Here is a 22,031-nt window from a genome sequence, read left to right on the forward strand (position 1 = left end):
CTCAGGAATAATTCCACTTTTAGGGTCACTAACTACTCTCAGTGATGTCACATCTAGGAGGAATCTTCGTCCAGGGCTAAGGTCACCATGCCCTCACTTTAGTGACCATCTCAGGCCGGGGGCCTTGGGACGGTCTGTCCCTCGTTCCCCAGGTGACCGAGGCAAGCACTTTCTCTCGGGGCCCCGGGGACGTGGAGACCGCTCACCTCCACCTCTCCCGTCAGGTCTTTGTACTTGTCGCGGATGACAGGCAGGGCAGGCTTCTCACTCAGCGTGTTGGACCGGTCCCTGAAAGCCTGCTCCAAAGCCGGGGAAGGAGAAGAGCGGCTTATTTCTTTATCACCAAGGCTCAGGCTCCTCTTGTGTGATCCTGGGGGAGATGGATGGCACAAAGGTGCTGATTACTTAGCTTAATCCAAGCAGAGGCTTTTCCTTGCTCACATGACCCTCTTCTCCAGACGCTGGCGTCAGGAGGTGGTCAGAATCACACTTCTCATTTCGCCTGTCTGGCAAGCGACACGTTGAACCCTTTCCCTTGTTCTCTCATGCCTGAGTCCCCTTTCTTTAATTTTCTCCATTACGCTTCTTTAATCTGTCACAATACTTCATAACTCTGAGTGTGGGATCACTGGAGTCTAGAGGACTAGGGTCTTTCTAAGTATCAGTGTGCAAGAGTGTGGCTGCTTTTCCAGTCATCACTTGTGGATTGGTATTGACTTCTTCCCTCTTTCTCAATGAACAGAAATCAATGAGCCCTTCTGTCACGGTGGGATTAAAACCAAAGGGGCAAACTCGAATGCCTTCAGAGAGCAGGCGGGCAAAGGAAATGACTGAAGCAGGTCAGCTGGAGAGGAACGTGGTGGGAACCATGGCACAGGGCAGACCTCACATCATCTGCTGGAGGGGATGATGCTACTCTGCTCCAGCTGATCATCAAGAGGTGGGAACACAGGCCTAGGACTGCCAGATATTATGCCTTTCCAAGAAAGGTGAGAAATCCAGGTTGTGAAGTGTCATGGTTTTTATGCATCGGCAACTGCTTCACACATTAGAAATCCTTCAGTGTGGGTCAATCAAAAGAGGTCTGCAGACTGGACCCAGATCCATAGGTACTATGCAGCACTTGGGATGAAAAGATATATTCTGTAGCCAGGGATCAAGAGCAGGACTCACTGGCCCACACGGGGGTCAAACCACTTCTCTGACTCTTCTAATACAGCACACTTCTCCCCAAAACAAGCCAACAAACTGACCATGTGCTGCACTTAATTTTAACCCCCAAAGCTGTCATCTGATGAATACTGGTTTAATTTCAGTTCAGTCTCAGGGAAACCCTCTTTTATAGTCCTTTGTCACAGACTCTGATTTTAAACATTGGAAAATATATTTCCTGCCAACCCTGGGACCAACTTCTTATTCTAAGAACGAACAAACACTTAAACGCAGTGGTAGAAACCAGGATGTAAAATCTGTGTTGAAAGCTACTCACCTTGAACAGAAAGGTCAAAGGTTGCTAGCTCACTTTTGATCATTTCTTCACTGGATTTCATTTTGCCTTGTGAATTGGCCACTAAAAAGTCAAATTTGCTGATTTTGGGCTTCTCACTCTGAAACTCTCCGAAGTCATCTGTGCATTCCTTGGGGGTGTCGTGAGAAGCGCTGCTGGAGGCCGGGCTCAGGCAGGCAGCCTCTTGGCTCCGCTCGCCTACAGGCAGGTCTTGTCTGGTGAAATCCCTGAAGTCCCCGCTTTCATACTCCTTTGGCTCGCTGGCCTGCGGGATCACGTCCTTAAAATTGGCGAAAGCTGGGAAGGTGGTCTCTGGAAGAGGATCCTCGCTGGCGAAGGTTGTGACTTTGGAGAGAGATGTCACGGTGAGGTTTTCAGAACTGCCAAACGAAGTCTCTTTCTTTTGAAGAACTGAGGCGGCTGAGGAGGCTCCGCTTCCTGCTGAGAGGACAAATGGGGACAGTTTTCTGCCCTGAGAGGCATCATCCCTGTCTGACCAGTCATAGCTCGTAAGTGTGCTGACTGCAAAATTGCTACTGTAGGTTCCAAAAGCAGCATATTTTAAGTCCTCTATATCTGAAAGGGAAATAAGACCCCACAGTTAGAGGCAAGCTCACCATGTAGGCAAAATGCCCTAAACTCTGCAGAACCAAAATGTCCAGCGTCTTTGATTAGTTCCATGCAATATTGGAATTGACTAAATTTACAGCTTGTACTAAAATTAAAGGAGCTGGGCTGTAAAATCTGATCTTTAAAAACCCACATTAGCCTTGAGCTGGCATTTATATTTAGTAACAAAGAGTCCTTTTCTTCTGATACGACAGTTCCTAAAAAAAAGACAGGAGGTTCATCCACCAATGTATATACTGTTTGATAGAAGGATAGGGTCATTTAACAAAATGTCCACTCACTTGTAAACTTGAAAATGTATTTACAATATTCCTTGCCCCAAACAAGTCCCTTACGTTTTGACTTCACTGGAACATGTTCATTTATAACATGCTCATATGAAATGTATATGACACACTAGTTAAAAATTGACTATCTTGAAACTAAAGTAAAAAAAATGTTATAGCTAACTTTTAATCAATTACTAGGAGTTTCTGTCTAGGCAAGGCCAAATATGAGATTTTAATTAAGTAGTTACTTACCCAGTTGTTATTTTGGTCACTATGGACGTCATACTGCTGTGATGGAGTATGAGGGAAAAAAAAATCAATCTAAGCTAACTTTAGCCTCTAAACAAATAGAATCAAAAGTCTGGGTCCTTTTGGGCTCTTGTTTCTCTTTCAACTATGTGTAATCTCCTCATTAAAAAAGGAAAAGAAAGAAATGCTTGGGAGGAAGATTCATTTTACATGTTTAATACATATTTAAATAATTTAAGAGGTGGCACCAAACAGCAAAAAGAATATAGGTTTTTAATTCAGACAGACCTGCATTCAACTCCCAGCTGCGCCACCTACCACTTGTGTGACACTAGGTGAACTATTTAATATCTCAACTTTGGCTCGCTTATATGTTAAAAAAACAAAAAAAGCAAAAAACAGACCAGGCACTTGGAAGGGCTGTGTTGTGCCATTAATGACAGTGTGTATAAAGGGATGTGTGACAGCCCAGAGCCTAGTGAGCAGCACAGCAATTATTACACAACACAGTTACCACCAGCCTCAATGTGAAATTTAGCTGCCTGCCTTAGGGCTTAAAATAGAATCGTTTCAAAGTAAAATGTGAAAAGTCAACCCATCACTTTGGTGGTCTTAGCAGGGAAAATCTCTTGCCCACTTTCTTGAAGCCAAACCAGCTGGGGCTGAGTCACACTGGTGTGGAGAAGCCACCTTCCAGCGCCAAGGTCCATTCAATCTGGCCGAGATGCGTTTGGTCTCATTTGGGTCACTGTCTACCAGGTAAGAAAGCCAAATGCAAGACTCCCCCTCTCCGACAACCAAAAGCAGGGCTTACAAGGAAAATGCTCGGAAAGTTCTGTGACCTAGATTCTCGTAACTCAGTTAAAAGGTGAGCCAACACTGGGCCTCTTCGTTTCTCTTACACAGCGACGCTGCCTGGTTTATGAGAGGGACGCCATTCCTGACACCGCTCCTATAACAGTGTACCACAAGTGTCTCTCTCAATCCTATTAGGAAAAGGGCACTAACTTAACATAAACAGGAGCGGGGAGGAAAAGATTTAGGTGAGAACATACAGTTTAGAACGAATGAAACAAGACTTTAGACAGAATGCCTTCTTAGTCTCTGGCTGCTGTGTTTGTTTTCCCCACTATTTAAAGGGATCAGAGGGTTCCCTGACATTAATTAAGTGAAATTCAATCAGAAGGCAGATGCAGTTAAACACAAGATGAGTGAGTCTGCAAAGGGTTCATTCAGAAGAATGTGTCACAACATAAATTTTTTATTATTAGATCCTACCAGAAAGCTCTTTGAAGAAGCTATGTTATGAACTACTCCGAGAATCTCATCTACTAAATTGGTAGCAATTTTCATAGAGACCAAAGATAAACTTAATAAAAAGTTAAGCTCTTGTTCAACCACAACTAAGTTGCTATGGTAATAAAAAGATCCTTTTGTGCAAGTATGCAACAAGAAAAAACAAGTTAAAAAAACAACAACAACCAGAAATGACTATAATATAATCAGGTAAAAGGCATTATAAACACTAAGGGAATACCTTAGTTGAAGAGCTTTCAAGTATTTTGTGTAATACTTCAACAAATCTTATTTTTACTATGAATGATAAACACAACATTCTGCCTTTTGGAACAACTCACAGAAATGACCAAACAAAAGACTAAAATGGAAATATTTTGTATTCCAAAAAATAATGCAGAGTAATTATACAGGATATATGAAAGTTAAACCTCAAGGTTGATTTTTAAATTTTACTTTTGCTTATTTACTGGCTAGACAGTGTAAAAAAAAATAAGTTACTAAAGTGCAATTTATGTGGACACAAAAGGAAGTACTGCCATTATATAAGGAACATAAGAACACTGTATTCCTAAACCAAAGCACTTTATAAGCCATATAAAAATGAGTTGTATTTCCTGGCATGGTGAATATTAGTAAACCATTTTTTTTTTTGATGTGGTAAATTAGTTCACTAAACGTAGGTTAAACCAAGAAAATTCTTCATTTCCCACATTAACAGTTCTGTTTTCTAAGCAATCAAATGATATGTATTACTGTAAGTTGGTCTTAAAAATATTAAAGATTCTGTTAAACCTACAACATGAGTGATGGAAAAATAACATGGAATAACCCACAACTTGTAATCACTGAAGTTGCTGTAGGTGAGTTTTCAATTTGACAGCTGAATTCTGAAAACTGCAGGAGAAAAAGGAAAAGAAAACAGAATGGATGCAATAAAAGGAATAGAGAATCACCTGTATTTCCAATTCTATTGGAAAACTCGGGCTGTGCTGGATTGAACTGCAATTGCACACAGACAGTGCAACAAACTGTGTGCTTTAATATACTTATTTGTTTGCAACCAGCAATGTCCTATTACCAAACCAGAGGAATAAACTACACAATCTGCTTTCCATCTTGGGTCTCAAATCAAGACATGGATTTCCTGCTTATGCTGGCAAGTAACCCCATCAGTCTCTCCCATAACCTCTATTCAAATCCCATCTGAACAGATGTACATGAGAACAAGGTATTTCTTGGAACAAAGAATGTCAGCTGCCACTACAGGACGCAGAAGGCCACACTGATTTCCATGGATCTTTTCTAAAGCTGTAAGCATGTGCCCAGGTGATTAAGAGTTATTAGCTTTTGAGAAAGCATTTAGAAAAAGAAAAAAAAAAAAAAGAGTTACATGCGCAAATTCCACCACTCCTCAGTGCTTAACAGGGCAATAAAAATGTTCATTGGACTAAGGGATTTCCAATACTGATTTAGTCCAAACTCCGTTTTACCAAAGCAAATCATGAAATATTTATACATATATTTAATATATTTAAACTTCTGTCCATTTCTGGTCTTACTCCTCCTTCTGAGATCAATCACGTTCTCTGTTAACTGTAGAGCCTGGTCTGACTGTATTGTCTTAAGTAGCAAACACCCAGACGGTGTTGTTAAAACAGGAATGAAAGTGATCACAGTGTAAGCATGACAGGCCATAAAATGCTGCTGTATAATCGCCTTCCAGTATTTTCTAACCTGCATAGAAACCTACCATTCTTCATTTGTACAGACCCATGTAAATCTAAGGTTTAAGTGCCATCAGTCTATTAGTAAGCACCTGCAGGTTTCTGGGTCAGTGTTTTAAGTTCAATTAAAAAAAAAAAAAGGTAATCCTCTGGATAGTTTCAGGTGGAGGAGGCAGAAGGCCATGGAATAGTGCCAAGACATACAGTGGGATATGGTCATCATTTTAAAAATCTCATTAAAAAAACATTAAATGAGCACAGAAGATGGCAATTACAACTGGAGCCTTTTGGCCATGCAAGGGAGAGGGCAGCACCCGGGAGAACCTCCTATGTATATCACCCCATATATAGTGACCCTATACAGCTAATGGGCCAACATTTTCCAAAACAACTTATGAAAAGCATTCAACTGATGGAAAAACGAAGCTGGAAGCTCTTTAAAAATAAAATGGCTTGATTTTTTGAGTTACTTTAGGATTTTGCTCAGCTTCTTTGATATTGATAAAATTATCACCATGTTCATCAGCTACTTTTAAAAATCAGTAGGGATTTTAATGAGAAAAACAGAGTGATTGTAAAATAGAAATACATCCGAATAATTTCTCAGACACCGAGGTGTGAAGTCAGGCACTAGCCACATCTCACTTTACTTGGCATGGGGGTAAACCAAATAGTATTTTTTGGTTTGTTGGAACTTACAGAAGAGAAGTACAGTCCTTCAAATCTGTATTGTGAATTTATATTGTTATATGTATTATCAAAACTTTCTCCCTAAAAAGTAGTAACTTTTATTGAGTAATTGCTCAGCTTATGAATGTGATTAAGTTTTATGCACAGTTATGTTCATTTACTGCAGCCTGATTTAAAGGAGAAAGGAGTTAAAGTAGCCCCAGATGGACCACACTACCACTAAACTCCATTGACAAAAGAATTCCTTCACCAAAGCCAAAAGACTGGCACAAGAAAATTCTAAATGAAAGGCAACTGATATTATTGCTAGATAGAAGCTACACCAAAATCTTTCTTCCAAATTAGTTAGCACAGATCATAATTAAAACATAATATGATTACACAAGGTTTTGCAAACCAAGTATTATTCAACTTGCTAAAGCATTATGCTCTGGAAAATACAGTATTTTGAAGGGTAGACCCACATTTTCTTAGCCTCAATATGCAATCTCCACCCCAGCCCCCGACCCATGGCATACTTCAGTTACTGAAAGTAATCTCTGGGGAATTCTATTCAAAATCTTCACCTTCAATGGTTTAATTTCCTTTCTGACTCAAATTTTTTAAAGGAAGTGTCAAAATATAAGAAAAAAAAAAAAAAAACCATGGAAATAACTCCTTTTCCCCAAAGTTTTTCTCTACTATTATACTCTAAAATGGTAAAAAAAAAAAAAAAAAAAAGCCCAAATTTGGCTTACTCTTGTGGCTGATTTCATGGGTCTTTCTTAAAAAAAAATTCTTTTCTTAAAAATGCAGAGTTAAGAACTTGCCTCGTGGACTAAGTTAAAAAAGACCAAAGGAAGGTGGCTTCATAATACATTCTGAAGTTGGAAAGGTAATGCACCCTACAGTTAGAGGATGAAGTACTCAACTTCAAACTCAAATTCAGTCCTGGAGACTCCCTAGTATTAACAATGAACACTTTCCATTGCAAAGATTATCAATCTAAATTTGGTTCACATATACTCTGTTCAGAAGTCCATCTCAATATCATTTGATAATTTAATTTATAGATACCTAGTTATTAACAGATGTGGCCCTATTTCCCCAACACTGAACTGAGGTCTTTCCTTTCTCTCTCAGTTTAACTCCTAGTTGAGGCAGGCTCTAAGATGTTTACAAAGCAATAAAATCTACTCAGTTTTGTCACTAGAGGTATGGAATAAAATTTCTAACAAGTAACATAATGTAAGGTTTATACTTTTTAAATGTTTTAAGTTATATTTTAATCCAGTGCCATGTTAAACAGTTATATCAGTGGAATTATAAGAAGAAAAGACTACAATGTACCAATACTTTCTTAGGAAAAAGGTGTTTGAGGAAACAAAATAAACAAAAAGGAAAAAACCCTCTAACCACAGGAGGGTTTAAATTTAATATGGACCAGGTATTTTTCTTTGGTCTAACCCTGGAGAAGTATAAATTACACACATCCCCACACTTTCAAAATATGCCAAAGAATTATTTATTAACGTAGGACTTACAGATCACAAAAGAGAGTGATACAGAAGAGCTGGAAAAAAAGTCATCAGAATAAGCATGCAGATCAGTATTTGCAGAGGAATATACCAAAGCAAGTTCGAAAAGGCACATTCACACAGAAAATGTCCCAATTGAAAAAAAAAGACATCAGAAAAGCAGCCAAAAAATAATAATAAGGCGCTGATTAAAATACAAAGATTTTCAATGTCAAAGAAGAGCTACTTTACAGGTAGGTAAGTAGGTAGCTACAGAAGTCTTGCTAACCCTTTGACAGTGTCACAAAGAGGGTCAGCTCTTGCTGCCAACGAAACCAGATGATCTCAATGACTGCACATCAAGCTGCTTTAGTGCTGAGAGATTCAATTTAGTAGGGGGAGGGTGGGGGTGGGGACAAAAGCAGCCTAGTTGAAATTATACGCAGCAAGGGCTCAAAAGGTTAAATGTAATAATATGCAGAGAAATCAGGCAATGTTATTAGTATTATCTACCTTCCATACAAAGAATCATAGCAGGAGTTAAAAGAGACAGTATCCCCTTCAGAGTTAAGTTAGGGTTTCCAAACAGAATTAAGGTCCAGAGATAAACTACTAGGTCTTATTCTCTCTTCATCAGCTCACTTCTTATTTCTCCAACAAAATGTACCTTTAATCCACAATCTAAGAGAGCAAAAGCTACTGTGGTCAAGATGAAGATAATGTAAAACCAAACTGCACTGGAGAAGTCTCTGTCATTTACCTTCTCCAATACATTCACGCAGCAGTTCTGCTCAAGAACAATACAGATCATTGGTCAGACATCAACCCCTTTTACAACCACTCTAAAGGGATACTGCTCCTTTCAGACAGGAGGTTTACAGATCAAAAGGAGAGAACAATCCGCTTTTAAGAATATCCTCAAATCGAAGAAACTTGGCTTGAACAACATTACAGGTTCCAAGCTGGGAATGTTCCAAATATACATAAAAGGACATGAGCACAGAAGATTATTTTAAACAGGTCAATCAGAACAAGCTCAGTCATGAAACCAATCTCCCCTCCCAAAATGGGAAAAAAAAAAAAGACACCCCAAGCCCCGAATAGACTCATCTCGTAACAACATCTAGTTTGGCACTGTGAAAGAATAGACTCACTTTCAGAAAAATAGCTTCTAATTCATAACTTCAGAGTCCAAAAGGCTAGTGTACATGTTATGAGATTTTAAAATAAAAAGCCATTATTATTGTTGAGAAAACAGAGCGCTTTGCAACCGACTGCTGTAGCTTAAGCAGCTCATACAAAAAAAGAGAAACAGAATCTCTCCAGCAAACAAAGAGCAGCAAAAAAGAAAAGAAAAACATCTGAAGAAAAGTACATTTAAAAAAAGAAGTAGACAGGCAGGGGCACAAGTTGCCCTGCAGACAGCCCACTGCACTTGGCAAAGGCCTTAGCAAAGAGCCCGTGGAACACAGCACTCCTCCAATACCTTGCTCCCGATTCAGCACCCTGTTTAAGACCATTTCCAACATCTCAATAGCCAAAGGATGGATGTAATTTTGTTTTCTGACTTGACCAATTCGATGTATGCAAAAGCCGTCATACTTTACAACTTCTGCCTGAATCTGTAAACTTGGGAGTGTCTTAAGTGTCTCTCTGGTTAAACAATGAACCCTTCACACATGTATGCATTTTTCTGAAATAATACAGTAATGCTGAGATATTTCTCATTATTAAAGGCCACAAAATAGGTGTATCTTTCTATATATATATCAAAGAACGAAACAAAATAAAGACTAAGACACTTGGGAATCTAGTTTTTCTGACAGGAAGTTGGACTAGAAAATCAACTGCTACATGTAAATCCACATGGAATTTAAACAGGGTTCCCTTCTAAGATGTTCTCAAACGTTTTCTGAGGAAGTTAGTAGTTACCCTATTCTACCGTCTACAGATCTGTTACAATTTAATACTTCTAGTCATAGCATTAGCACTGAAAACCTTACCTGAATTCCACTAACAACTGGTGCCCTTCTCCTTGCCAGACCCTGGCACGCAGGGCGCCCATACACAAGTTCTTGCCCTCTTCTTCTCTTGTAGGGATGTGGCAAACTGCAGTACCACTGGCTAGACATTTTTACTTACTTGGCCTAACACGAGTTGGTTTCTGCAAACCAAAAAGAATCCTCTATGGGCAGCTGACAAACATACCCCAGAGAAGAAAAAAGGAGGAAACACTGACTTCACTCACAGAAACAGAGGGACACTACTGACACCGCAAACGTCTTTATAAAATTTCTAGCAATGTGTGGCTCGTTTAGCAGTGGATTTTGATGTGCCTCGAACACCAAGCTGGTGTCAGGTTTCAAATGTCAAACTATTTTAGCTATCCAAGTTTCACTGTATTCACGGTAACCACATATCCGAGTAGCCAGAGAATCAAAAGCAACACTGCTTTAAGGGGACCGGCAATGAAGAGGTTAATTATCAGACATTCATAAAGGTTAAGAGCCAGAGCCTTCCTCTTCTGTAAATGAACACCCACAGAACCACCTCTGACATCTGCGTCACCATCACCAGAGTAATCTCACCAATTCCTCACCTGCGGCAGGAGGATGCTGGCCACTAACTGTCGGTAAATCCAAAGAGCTATCAGACATGACATGCTTAAGCTCTCCTCCCACATCAGCCAGTTTCATGTCAAACTGAACAGAGAGTGCGTCTTCTGAGTCCTCCTTGCCGACACTGCTGCCCCCGATGGAAGGGAGATCGAGGGACTTCACCGAAGCAGAGTCTTCTTTGGTGTGTCTGAAAGCCACCGCTTTCTCTCCCAGGGATTTGTCCGAGTTCATGGAGGAAAATTTACTGGAGTGGAAGTCAGCAAAATCATCATCGCTCTTGCCCGAAGAAGTGCTGTCTTTCAGCTCTTCACCACCTAGTCCAGATCCCTCCAGAGAGAGCTGTTTGAAGACGTCATATTTTGTGGACGTAGCAGCAGAGTTCTGTCCACTCTTCCCCGTGATGCCTGTGCTGCTGGTTAGAGGAACAGGACTAGCTTCCTCTTTAAGGGCCTCATATTTGTCATCTGCCTTTTGCTCTGACGAAACAGAACTATTACTGAAAGCCATAAAATCTGCAAAGTCATCCTGTTCCCCAACAGAGGCTGGACTAGAATATTCCCCAAAAAGGTTGAATTCTCCAAAATCATCAGCCAAACTAGCAGTCTTAGTTGACACCAATGCTGTACTGGGTGCCGCAGACCCTGCCGGCTGGGGTCGTGTGGAAACGGATTTTGATACGCTGAATGCAGCTGAAAAGGACAATGGTTTCTCGTTGCTGCAAGTAACTGAGGAAAACATATCTAGATCTGCTAAGTTCAGAGGATTTTTCACTTGTGTTTGTGGTTTCTGTTGGGTAGCGCCTGAGGGGAAGGTAGCTGGAAAAGGTTTGTCTTTTGCTGGTGGCTCTAGTGGTGAGATACTATCGGCGGTTTTAAAATCAGTGAAGCCATCATCGGTCCCTGCAGATCTGAATTCTGCAAAGTTTTCTCCTGAAAGAAAAAACACAACCAAATACAGAAGAATGCCAAGCTGAAAGGCACACGTTGCAAAGCACGTTACAGAACAAGCATATTACAGACGTTTGCCTCACAGGCTTCATATTATTTAACCATCAGTTTGATAACACCCTACACCATGTATCCTTTTTGTTTCCACACTGAAGGCTAGTGATAGGGAAATAAATAAAAATCAAACCAAACACACGTATCATATCATTTTCATTTTCTCATTTCAGTGTGGTAAGTCTGTATCAGAGCCTTCAACTTGCCGAAAGCATTGCTCTCAGGATGTTTCCTCACTATGGCTACCCAGATAAGCCTCCAGGAGGATAAGAAATGGGCGCTAGAGGTACCTGAAGAGAGGCTTATTAAAATTGTGGCCCTTTAAAGATAAAATGTGCTACACAGTGATCAATCAGGAAAAAAAAAATCACAGTACCTATGAAATATTACAAAGAATTCTACATGAAATATTTAGGATGTACAAGATTCTGCTCAGTTAGGCACTTAAAGCTTATGGTTAGATTCTATGTGGTTTTGCTGAAGTATAAGAGGCATTAATTTGAAGGAAATTTGGTGAAAATTTCTGAAAAGGCATCTACTTACTCGCAGAGCATTTTTGCTAAGGGCATATTATATGTTGCACTCCCGCGCTGTGCAACAAATACACTGAATCTTACAAAAAAAAATCTATGAGTACTTGGGCTTTTCTTGAAGTCAGCCATCTCACGATACCAATCAGCTCTTGTTCTTATTAAAATTCAAAGGGATCTGAACACCAATTGTTATAAAAATTTAGAGGGTTGGATTTAAACTTTATTTTATACTGGGATACTCTGGGGATAGAGTTACTGACAGAATTTATTTTTTTAGTTAGAGAAAATAGGTACTAAGGTATTTCTCAGAAATAATTAAACAGATGCAGTTAAGATACTGGTAAAAAAAAATCTGGGCCATGGTTCTTAGTAGGGTTTCTGTTCTTCACTATCACAGTCATGTTATCACTGGGTTTCCCTGGTGGCTCAGACGGTAAAGAATCCGCCTGCAATGAGGGAGACGTGGGTTCGATCCCTGGGTCAGGAAGATCCCCTGGAGGAGGGCATGACAACCCACTCCAGTATTCTTGCCTGAAGAATCCTCATGGACAGAGGAGCCTGGTGGGCTACAGTCCATGGGATGGCGAAGAGTCGGACACAGCTGAGCAACGAAAGCACAGGAGAGCATGTAATCACTCACGGGCATGACATTAGGACGTTCAAACAATCTCCATTTTCTAATAGCACCTGAAGGTCTCCCATACAATCCACCAGGTTATACCAGGTAATGAAAACCAGAGGTAAACCAATTATAAATGTAGCTATACTAACATCACTTGTTATTTAAAAATACGAGTGCCATTCTGGAGAGTTATAAACTAAAACACAAGAAGCTTTAATTTCCTCATCTACTTTTTAAAATTATATTTTCCCCTAAAAATGATAAAGAAGCATATAAACTAGAAAAATGTATGTAAAATCAAAATATAATTCTGAAAATTATCATGAAAATAATACAGGCTTTAAATATTCTGTGCTTGTAACATGATATATACTTTGATATATCATATGAAAAAAAGCATGGAAAATAATGGAAGCTTATTTTTCTTCCTAATCTGAGATAGTTAACCAATCCACCAGCATACTTTATCAACACAGGGAAATCTGTTTACTATTACCAGGGAAATTTTAAAAAGAGAGGAAGAGTATTCAGAGTTTCTATAGTTTATGTTTTCATACATATCACTAATAAAACTAAAGTCAATTTCACAAATTGACAGGAGAAGCAGATATAAAACTTAAAAAACTGCCCTAGAATTTTAGGCAAGTATATCACTGATAATATTTATTTCTGTAAAATAAAAAGGTAACAAGCAGCCAATTTTGACATGCTGCTTTAAAATATTTGTGAAATTGACAAGTTTTGCTTGGTTACTTTGTAAAAGAAATCAACACAGCAAACTAAACTTACTGAAGAATTGTAAATGTTTCCACTAGAAATGTAAGCTGGGTGAAAGGGTTAAAAAGAAATAAAAATGGGTGGGTTTACATGTTCAAAAACACAAGAGATTTTTGGGCAAATGAATTAGCCACAGTCATTGGACACCTGCTTATCAGGAGGTACATAAAGCATATGACTTCGTGGCTACTTTTTCAGTCCCACTTCTGAATCCTCATTAAGTTTCCCTAACCACTACTTTCTAGGCTCTAAAAACATTTCAAAAGATATCACTTTTTGCTAAAACTTAAACAAAAAGAGTCACTTCTCTATATAGTATATTTTCTGCATCTACTTTATGGTTTAAACTATAGGGGTAGTAAAAAGGAAATATTACTAAACTCGGTCATTTGGACTTAAGAAACTACACCTCTGCCATAACAGTAATGAAGCCAGTCCAACTTTTTTTTTTAGTGGTTATATAATCGAATGACAAAGAGCTACTGAAATAAAATTGCTAAATTCTACACAAAACTGATTACTTGACTAATAATATTTTATCAAGGCAAGGCAATACTATCTTAACCCTTTGTGTTATTACCTTCTGTATCAAATATTTTAAAAAATCAATCCACCTGATCAGTTTTCTACAAAGTTTGCCTTTAACATGAGAGCCCCAGTCAACTGCAAAAGTATTATAAGTCAACAAAGTTTCATTCCATGAGAGTCAGATGGCCTTCAAGGAGGTTTAATTAAATGTCACACAATCATCTTCCTGTTTTACTTCAAATTTTTGCAGTCCAATGTATTCTTAACAGGAGTAGAAATAAAATAGATTCTCCCCAAATGAACAAAGTAGGCATCGCTACATGGAGAGCCTTAAAGATAAGACTGGAATAAAAGCAGGGGGATAGCAACAACTGTCTGGGAATATGTCAGGAAGGTACTGAGAAAGCAGGGCTCGGGTGACTGCTTACACTGTGGGGGCACCAGAGCATTTCCCAGGAATAACACAGATATCACACAACCGCTAACACCAGAGCATAGAAAGAACCGTCATATTAACCCACGCTCTTTACTCCAAACTTGCCTTGGCCCATGAGCTGATGACAGCAACGCTAGGAGTAAATGCCCAGTCAACAAGCCTAAGGTTCCTCTGGGGTTTATCTTTGTACTCCTGGTATCTAATACAAGCACTGAGGGAGAAAGCTACTACATTCTGTACTATTACTAGGAAACCCAAGGAAACAGTTCTAGAACCTAAGAGCTGTAAAATATTGAATATTTCTAGAGATATTTAAGCAGTATACTTCCTGTTGATAGTTTAAATTTCACATGTATGTCTTATCCTTCCTGTAACTTCCCTTCACCTCCCCGAACCCACCCCATTACTTGGAGAGAAGGTTGGAACAAATGACTGTGGAAAGATGTTCCAACTTTGAGTGTCCAATACACTCAAAGGTAGAATGTGGTACTGTCCCCAGGAAGAACTCCTCAGTAGAGGATACGAATCTCACAGCATGCATGGGTTAAGCTTTGAAGGACGTCATTTGACCTATGGATTATCTAAATCCTACACATGAGGTTTCTAGCAGGATTTTGCCACAAATAAAACTTTGTCTTTACGTATATGGCTCTCAAATTATCACTCTAAATTCCCTTCCACTCTATTCAAGTCCTTCTATTAGAGATGGGAACCACACAGGCACACACACCCCTCTCACTCTTCTCATTAAATTATAGCAAATTTTGAAAATCTTGAGGCATACAGACTGGTTGCTGCTGCCTTTTGCGCAGTCCACAGATTGCCACACCGCCAATAGCTCCGAGTCTTACTGAGCATTAAAATAACTGAAAGTGGCCACAGGAGCCTAACGAGACTTGAAGACTTCCAGTGAAAGGGAATGCACTGTCTTCAAAGGAAATTGCATCAATTTGGGGTCTGCCCTAATTTTTAGAAAATAATTTCCAATAACTGAACCACATTTCGCTTCCTTGTAATTTCCAGAGCCACAAAACAAGAACACGGCCACAAACAGTAAAATAAAAGAACGTTTGGGATGTTACTGAAAGAGTCATAAAAATCTCGTATTAAACAATGAAATAATTCATCCATTTAAGGAATCAAAAACTTACCCAAAGATTTACTCTCTGCTGTCTGTTCGAGCTCTCTGAAAGCACTATATTTATCACCAGGCTCTATGATAAAAAGACAGAAGCTCAATTAAGGTTAGGAACCTTGAGATCACAACTCAAGGACATTTACCATAAAAGGTCACCACTGAAAACTAAGATTTACATTCACAGGTTCACGAATTTATGAACTGCTTTTACCTCCAAACGGAACAGTATTTTCAGAGGACTTGTCAGCTGCAATTCCTTTAAACACAGCATATTTATCCGTTGAAGCTGATGCTTTAGTTCCAGGAAGAGGCATCAACAAAGAAGGGGCACTAAAAGGGAAAAAGAAGTATTTCTTAATGACTAGAACATTGTCTCCCTACCATGTTATCAAGGAAGAACTTGGAATTAAAATGGCACACAGACACCTAGTTAAAACTCGTGGCTCCCTGCTTTAAAGAAACTATATATGTACACCACATATGACCACAGACACTTTTTTTCCCTTGAAAAAAATAGACTGAAACAACATTCAAGCAGTAATTCTTCCTCTGATCATGTGAAGAGGGGGTCAGATCCATGCTGACCATCTAAATCATCTTTAAGCTATAAAAACCACTGGAGTGGGACTTTCTGTTGGTCCAGTGATTAAGAATCCGCCAACCAATGCAGGGGACACAGGTTCCATACATGCCACATGACAGCAAAGCTTGTGTGCCACAACTACTGAGCCCACGCTCTAGAGCCTGAGTGCTGCACCTCCAGAAGCCCGCACTCCTAGAGCCTGTGCTCTGCAACGAGAGAAGCCACCGCAGTGAGAAGCCTGTGCACTGCAACCAAGGGTCACCTCTGCTCTCTGCTACTAGAGAAAGCCTGTGTGCAGCAAGGAAGAGCCAGCATAGCCAAAAAATTAGTTAATTAATTAAAGGGAAAAACCCACTGGAGTGGCATTAGAAATATTATAGAACAATGACCCACCTGCAATTTTAGACTTAGGTCCATAAACCTGTGAAAGTGAACTGCTCCAAGTATGTAAACCCAGGATTTTAAATTATGTTAACCTGGTGGACTTATTGGGCTTCCCTGGTGGCTCAGAGGATAAAGCGTCTGCCTACAAATGTGGGAGACCCGGGTTCGATTCCTGGGTCGGGAAGATTCCCTGGAGAAGGAAATGGCAACCCACTCCAGTACTCTTGCCTGGAAAATCCCATGGACTGAGAAGCCTGGTAGGCTACAGTCCGTGGGGTCGCAAAGAGTCACACACGGCTGAGCAACTTCACTTTCACTTTCATGTAAATTATTCTCTCAAACGGGTTCAGAATGCAGAGGCGGAATAGTTAAGATAAAAATCTATTTCTGAAATGCTGTTCAACCAAGATGCAAACTGTCCCTCTTGATCACACTACACTGCTTACTCGCAGGAGTTCCCACCTCTGATAAGGAGCAGTAAGAGTTAATACATTCAATCTGCATTATTACAAGGGTCACATCAAGAAGTTCCAGAAGCTATCTTTGCAGCAAAACAACAATCACTTCAAAATTAGATAAAGATACTTTTGCCTGTGGACACATTTCCCTGCTGAATGGAAAAACAGTGTAATGAGTAGTATCTGTGTGGGTAATTCTTGGATGGCTTAAACACATACTACAAAAGCTTTGCTTTTTTTTTTTTCCTTATCAGACCCTGGCAGCTCCCGGGAAGAACCACCTTTGCATATGAATGACTACATTCCACTACTATTTTGTGTCATTCAATACCACCACACACGCAAGTTATATAAATGGATTTCTATTGAGTTCTTCACCCTGGAGCAAAAATCTTTCCACAGTCATTTAAATCTTCTTATCAGTGGCCAACAAGCAAGGTAAAAACCTAGCTCATACACATGTGTGCTAATGGGCGCCCACAGTGCTGGAGGAGTTAGGGCTACCAAATACTGTCATTTCACTCTACTACCAGACACCTGCTACATATTTGATCTGGCCAAACAGGTCACTGTTTATACAGAATAGGCGGGGTTGAACAGTTCCATAAGTAATTAAATGACAACTCATTGGACAGAATGCTGCACAGGAATAAAAGTAATGAATGTCTCAGGAAAAACCCCACAGAGCTGAATGATTTGTTTTTTCATGATGTGCGAAAAATCATGGGCTTTTAAAGTCTATTGTAAAATCTTCTACTAAATGCGATATCTGAATAGCATTAATTTAAAAATTATTTTCAGAAGTGGGAAAAAACAGAGGCTCTTCAGAGTAATGAAGCAAAAAAAAGCTATGACTCAGACCGTAGTTTTATGCATATTAAAAATAATTTACTCAGTTCTATCCTTGAGGCAATTACTAAATAAAACTGTAACCATCATGAAAGTGTTTATGCCAGTCATGTAACATGTTTCATGTTCCAAACATGGAAACGGTTATTACTATTGTTTAATACTAATGAAAGACATTCAGTGACAGCGGCATATTGTTTTAAAATTTAAGAACCTGCATTCTATTGAAAGATGAGACTTTAAATGATTTAGTCACCAGAAACTGTTTTCTTCTTACTCTCTAGTTATCATTTAGGTTTTACAGTTACTCCATGCAGCTGTGGTAGATGATTTTACCTAGTTGCTCACCCTGCTAACTAAACCCATTTCAAAAGCAAAAGAAGGACTTCCCTGGTGGTCCAGGGGTTAAGAATCTGCCTGCCCCTACCAATGCAGGGGACACGGGTTCAGTCCCTGACCCGGGAGGATCCCACATGCCATCGGGCAACTAAGCCTGTGCACCACATTACTGAGTCTGTGCTCCGCAGCAAGAGCAGCCATGGCAGTAAAAAGGCTGCACTCGGAACCCAGAGTAGACCCCACTCACCAGAGAAAGTCACGCACAGCAACCAGGACCCAGCACAGCCAAAATATATAAATATAAAAAATACATAAAAATTAAAAGCAAAAGAAAATAAGCCAACTCAAAACCCCAATGTGCTTTAATCCTTTTGAACTATTCCAGCATCAGCACCCCATGTATGTTTTGTTTTACTGTATGCGGTTCCCCAGTGCCTGGCACACGGCAAATACTTTCCAAATGAATGATGCTGCTCCCTTCCAGATGCCCTTTCATGCCAGCTCTCCAGGACTCTGACATCCAGTTCAACACTGAGTCCAACCAATTTTTCAGATAAACCCTTCTCAGTACCTGTAACTCTGAGAGGAGAGCATCTCTCATCATCATGGAAGTTGCATTTATCCCATGCACAGTAGCAAGAATCACTTTCACCATGCCACTTATTTCTAAAACGCTTTACAGATTATGTCACAAATCATAAGGAAGTCCATAACCAGTGCCTGCTCTTAACTAATGTCATTTTCTCCCCACAGACTAACGATACTCTCCGCTCCAGCCTATTTCTAACACTTTATTTCCCTTTTCGTCTTCTCAGACAAACAATGCCTATTTTTTGGTTATAAATGCTGCCCAAAGTGGTCTTACCTAGGCTTAACTATTTATATCATGACTTAACAAATATCTTTTTCAAATAATTGACAATATGGAATACAGATCATCGTTAAGATAGGGAATTCATTACACATGAAGATACACATGACTGAAGGAGCATTTCTAAGAAAGTTTTATTAGACAATATAAATACCCAGATAAAGCTAAGCATCTTTAGAGCAGGAACTGTGCCGTTCGCGTCTGTATTTCCAGTGACTATCCCAATGTCTGGCACACAGCAGATGCTATGCAAATGTGTCTGAATGAATAAACAAACACTGAGTGTGAATTCTTAAGACACGAACAAATGTTTTTTTATGGAAACCATAGTAGTAGTCAAGCCAGAATTGAAGAAGAAAAACCTGCAAAGTATGGCTATACATGAAAGTAAACTATTACATGGAGATAATTCCACACAAAACTGCTAATACCCTATTAAATAGTTCAAGTCAGGCCACCATCTTAAAGCTTTCTATGCTCAAATTTCAGTTTCATCTGCTAAAGAGTTTTCTCCCAGAGGAATGAATCATCAATTTGATAAATTCAGTTTGTAACCTTCATACTACAATATATTCATCCAACAAACCTTTATGAGCTACATATTGTGGGCTAAGTAATATATATAGACACATGAAATCCTGTCGTCAGTTACCTACAGCCGAGGGAGGGGGAACAGTCAGGTAAACCAGTAACGGCAGTTGCTGCTGCTGCTAAGTCACTTCAGTCGTGTCCGACTCCGTGTGACCCCACAGACGGAAGCCCACCAGGCTCCCCCGTCCCTGGGATTCTCCAGGCAAGAACACTGGAGTGGGTTGCCATTTCCTTCTCCAATGTGTGAAAGTGAAAAGTGAAGTCGCTCAGTCGTGTCAGACCCTTAGTGACCCCACGGACTGCAGCCTACCAGGCTCCTCCATCCATGGGATTTTCCAGGCAAGAGTACTGGAGTGGCTTGCCAGTACCTTCTCCGAGTAACGGCAGTTAGGGCAAAGATATTCACAAGCTGCCATGGCAGTAGAGAAGGAGACGCCCTGAACTCATCTTGGAGGTAGGGACTGATGGAGAAGGGTTAGTAAAACCTTCCTGTATTAAATCAATTTTGACATGGAACTAGAATTAACTATAGAGAGAGCTTCAGATGGAAGAAAACAGGATGTAAAAGGCCAGAAGCCTGAGAGAGCATGGAAAGTTTGGCGGTTTAGGTGTGGCTGGAAATAAGCTATGGAGAAATAGCAATAATCAAGAGGGCTGGCAGAAGCCAGATCACACAGGGCCTTTTCCCACACCGAGCAGAAGCAAGGAAGGGGTCAAAACCAACATGTTTCTGATTAGGTGACTGGATATGTGATTTAACAAATTTTTATTTAGCTTTAGCAGGAAAATAATGAATCGTTTTATGCAATAATTTGAGATGCCTTGGGTATATTCAGACATGTTCTAGACAAGAGCAGAACATATCAATTTGTGGGATTTCCCTGGTGGTCCAGTGGCTAGGACTCCAAGTTCCCAATGCAGAGGGCCCGGGTTCAATCCCTGGTCAGGTAACTAGATCCCACAAGACACAACAAAAAATTCCACGTGTCACAACTAAGATCTGGCAGAGCCAAATACATATATATCTATCTATCAATGTGTGCACAGGAAGAGACCTGAGAAAGGAGGATTATGTGTTTACCACATTAATAATACATGTGTGGCTTGGGACTCTCAGTACTTCAGTCACATCCCTCATATGTCCATGTGTCATTTACAAGTGTCTGATGTAGTCTTCAAACTAAGAAAATAGTTCTTTCCCTATGCCTATCCCTAAATTCTTCGTATAGTATCTGCAGGAAGTGCTGACTAAGAGATAATCAATTGGTTAAAACAGAAAAGATAAGTGAAATTGCACAAACAGGAATATGAGAGAAATGGAATATGTATCCTGACAAAAGCAAGTTCCCAAAACAACCAAAGAAATTCACACTGCTTACTCAAAGCCTCATACGCTCTACTCGGTAGAAGAAGTATTTATTAATGAATACTTTTAAAAGACGATGGAGGGACTTCCCTGGTGGACCAGTGGTTAAGAATCTGCCTGCCAATGCAGAGAACATGGGTTCGATCCCTAGTCAGGAAACTAAGATCCTATGTGTCTCTGGGCAACGAAGCCCATGCATCACAACTACTGAAGTCCATGTGCCCGAGAGCCCGTGCTCCACAAGAGAAGCCTCCACGACGAGAGTCTCAAGCACTGCAACGAGAGAAAGCCCGCGTGAAGCAATGAAGACCCAGCACAGCCAAGAATAAGTGAATAAATTTTTAAAAAATAATGGAGGGACTTCCTTGGCCTGTCAGTGGTTAAGACTTTGCCCTCCAATGCAGGAGGTGGGGTTCAATCCCTGGTCGGGGAGCCAAGACTCTACATGCCTTGTGGCCAAAAAACCAAGGCATAAAACAGAAGCAATACTGTAACAACTTGAATAAAGACTTTAAGAATGGTCCATAACAAACAAACAAAAAAGTCTTAAAGCAAATGGAAAGGCGTTGACCACATCCTGAATCAGTTACTGTACCTAAAAATAAGCTAGTACATAAAACATTAGAAAGACATTTACGGAACTGCGGCTCAGATGGTAAAGAATCTGCCTACAATGCAGGAGACCTGGGTTCGACCCCTGGGTCAGAAAGATCCCCCGGAGAAGCAAATGGCTACCCACTCCAGTATTTTTGCCTGGAGAATCCCAAGGACACAGGAGCCTGGCAGGCTACAGTCTATGGGGTCACAAAGAGTCAGACACAACTGAGTGACTAACATTTTCATGCAAACAGAAAGCTCAAGGCCTCAAAGCCACCAATTTCACCTTAAACATGAGAGACATGAATTTTTATATTTCATGTCTATTCATATTTCAATTTGAAATATATATTCATTTCAATTTCTAAATAATGATTTCTGCAAATAGTATGCAATAATATATTAGTATATGGTACAGATTAGCAATAATATATACTGTATTGCAACATGTTAAAATATGTACACCCTGTCTATAA

General features: G+C 39.9%; 1 protein-coding gene across 9 annotated transcripts in view; it reads right to left on the bottom strand.

The window, feature by feature from the left end:
• SYNRG (synergin gamma) overlaps window positions 1-22,031 on the bottom strand; it is an 80,664-nt gene that overhangs the window by 26,482 nt on the left and 32,151 nt on the right. For 6 of the 9 annotated variants that reach the window (XM_055400669.2, XM_055400640.2, XM_055400659.2 and 3 more), the window contains 5 exons: window positions 15,729-15,847; window positions 15,531-15,593; window positions 10,464-11,411; window positions 1,490-2,083; window positions 207-370 (listed from right to left, as the gene is read on the bottom strand). In XM_055400669.2, coding sequence (XP_055256644.1) covers window positions 207-370; window positions 1,490-2,083; window positions 10,464-11,411; window positions 15,531-15,593; window positions 15,729-15,847 — 1,888 coding nt within the window. The remainder of the gene's footprint in view (window positions 1-206; window positions 371-1,489; window positions 2,084-10,463; window positions 11,412-15,530; window positions 15,594-15,728; window positions 15,848-22,031) is intronic. The other 3 variants (XM_055400693.2, XM_055400676.2, XM_055400686.2) reach the window with 2 other exon arrangements.

Source organism: Moschus berezovskii, chromosome 20, assembly GCF_049115385.1.
Source record: "Moschus berezovskii isolate FMDL1 chromosome 20, NW_MosBer_1.0, whole genome shotgun sequence".
Lineage (NCBI taxonomy): Eukaryota > Metazoa > Chordata > Mammalia > Artiodactyla > Moschidae > Moschus > Moschus berezovskii.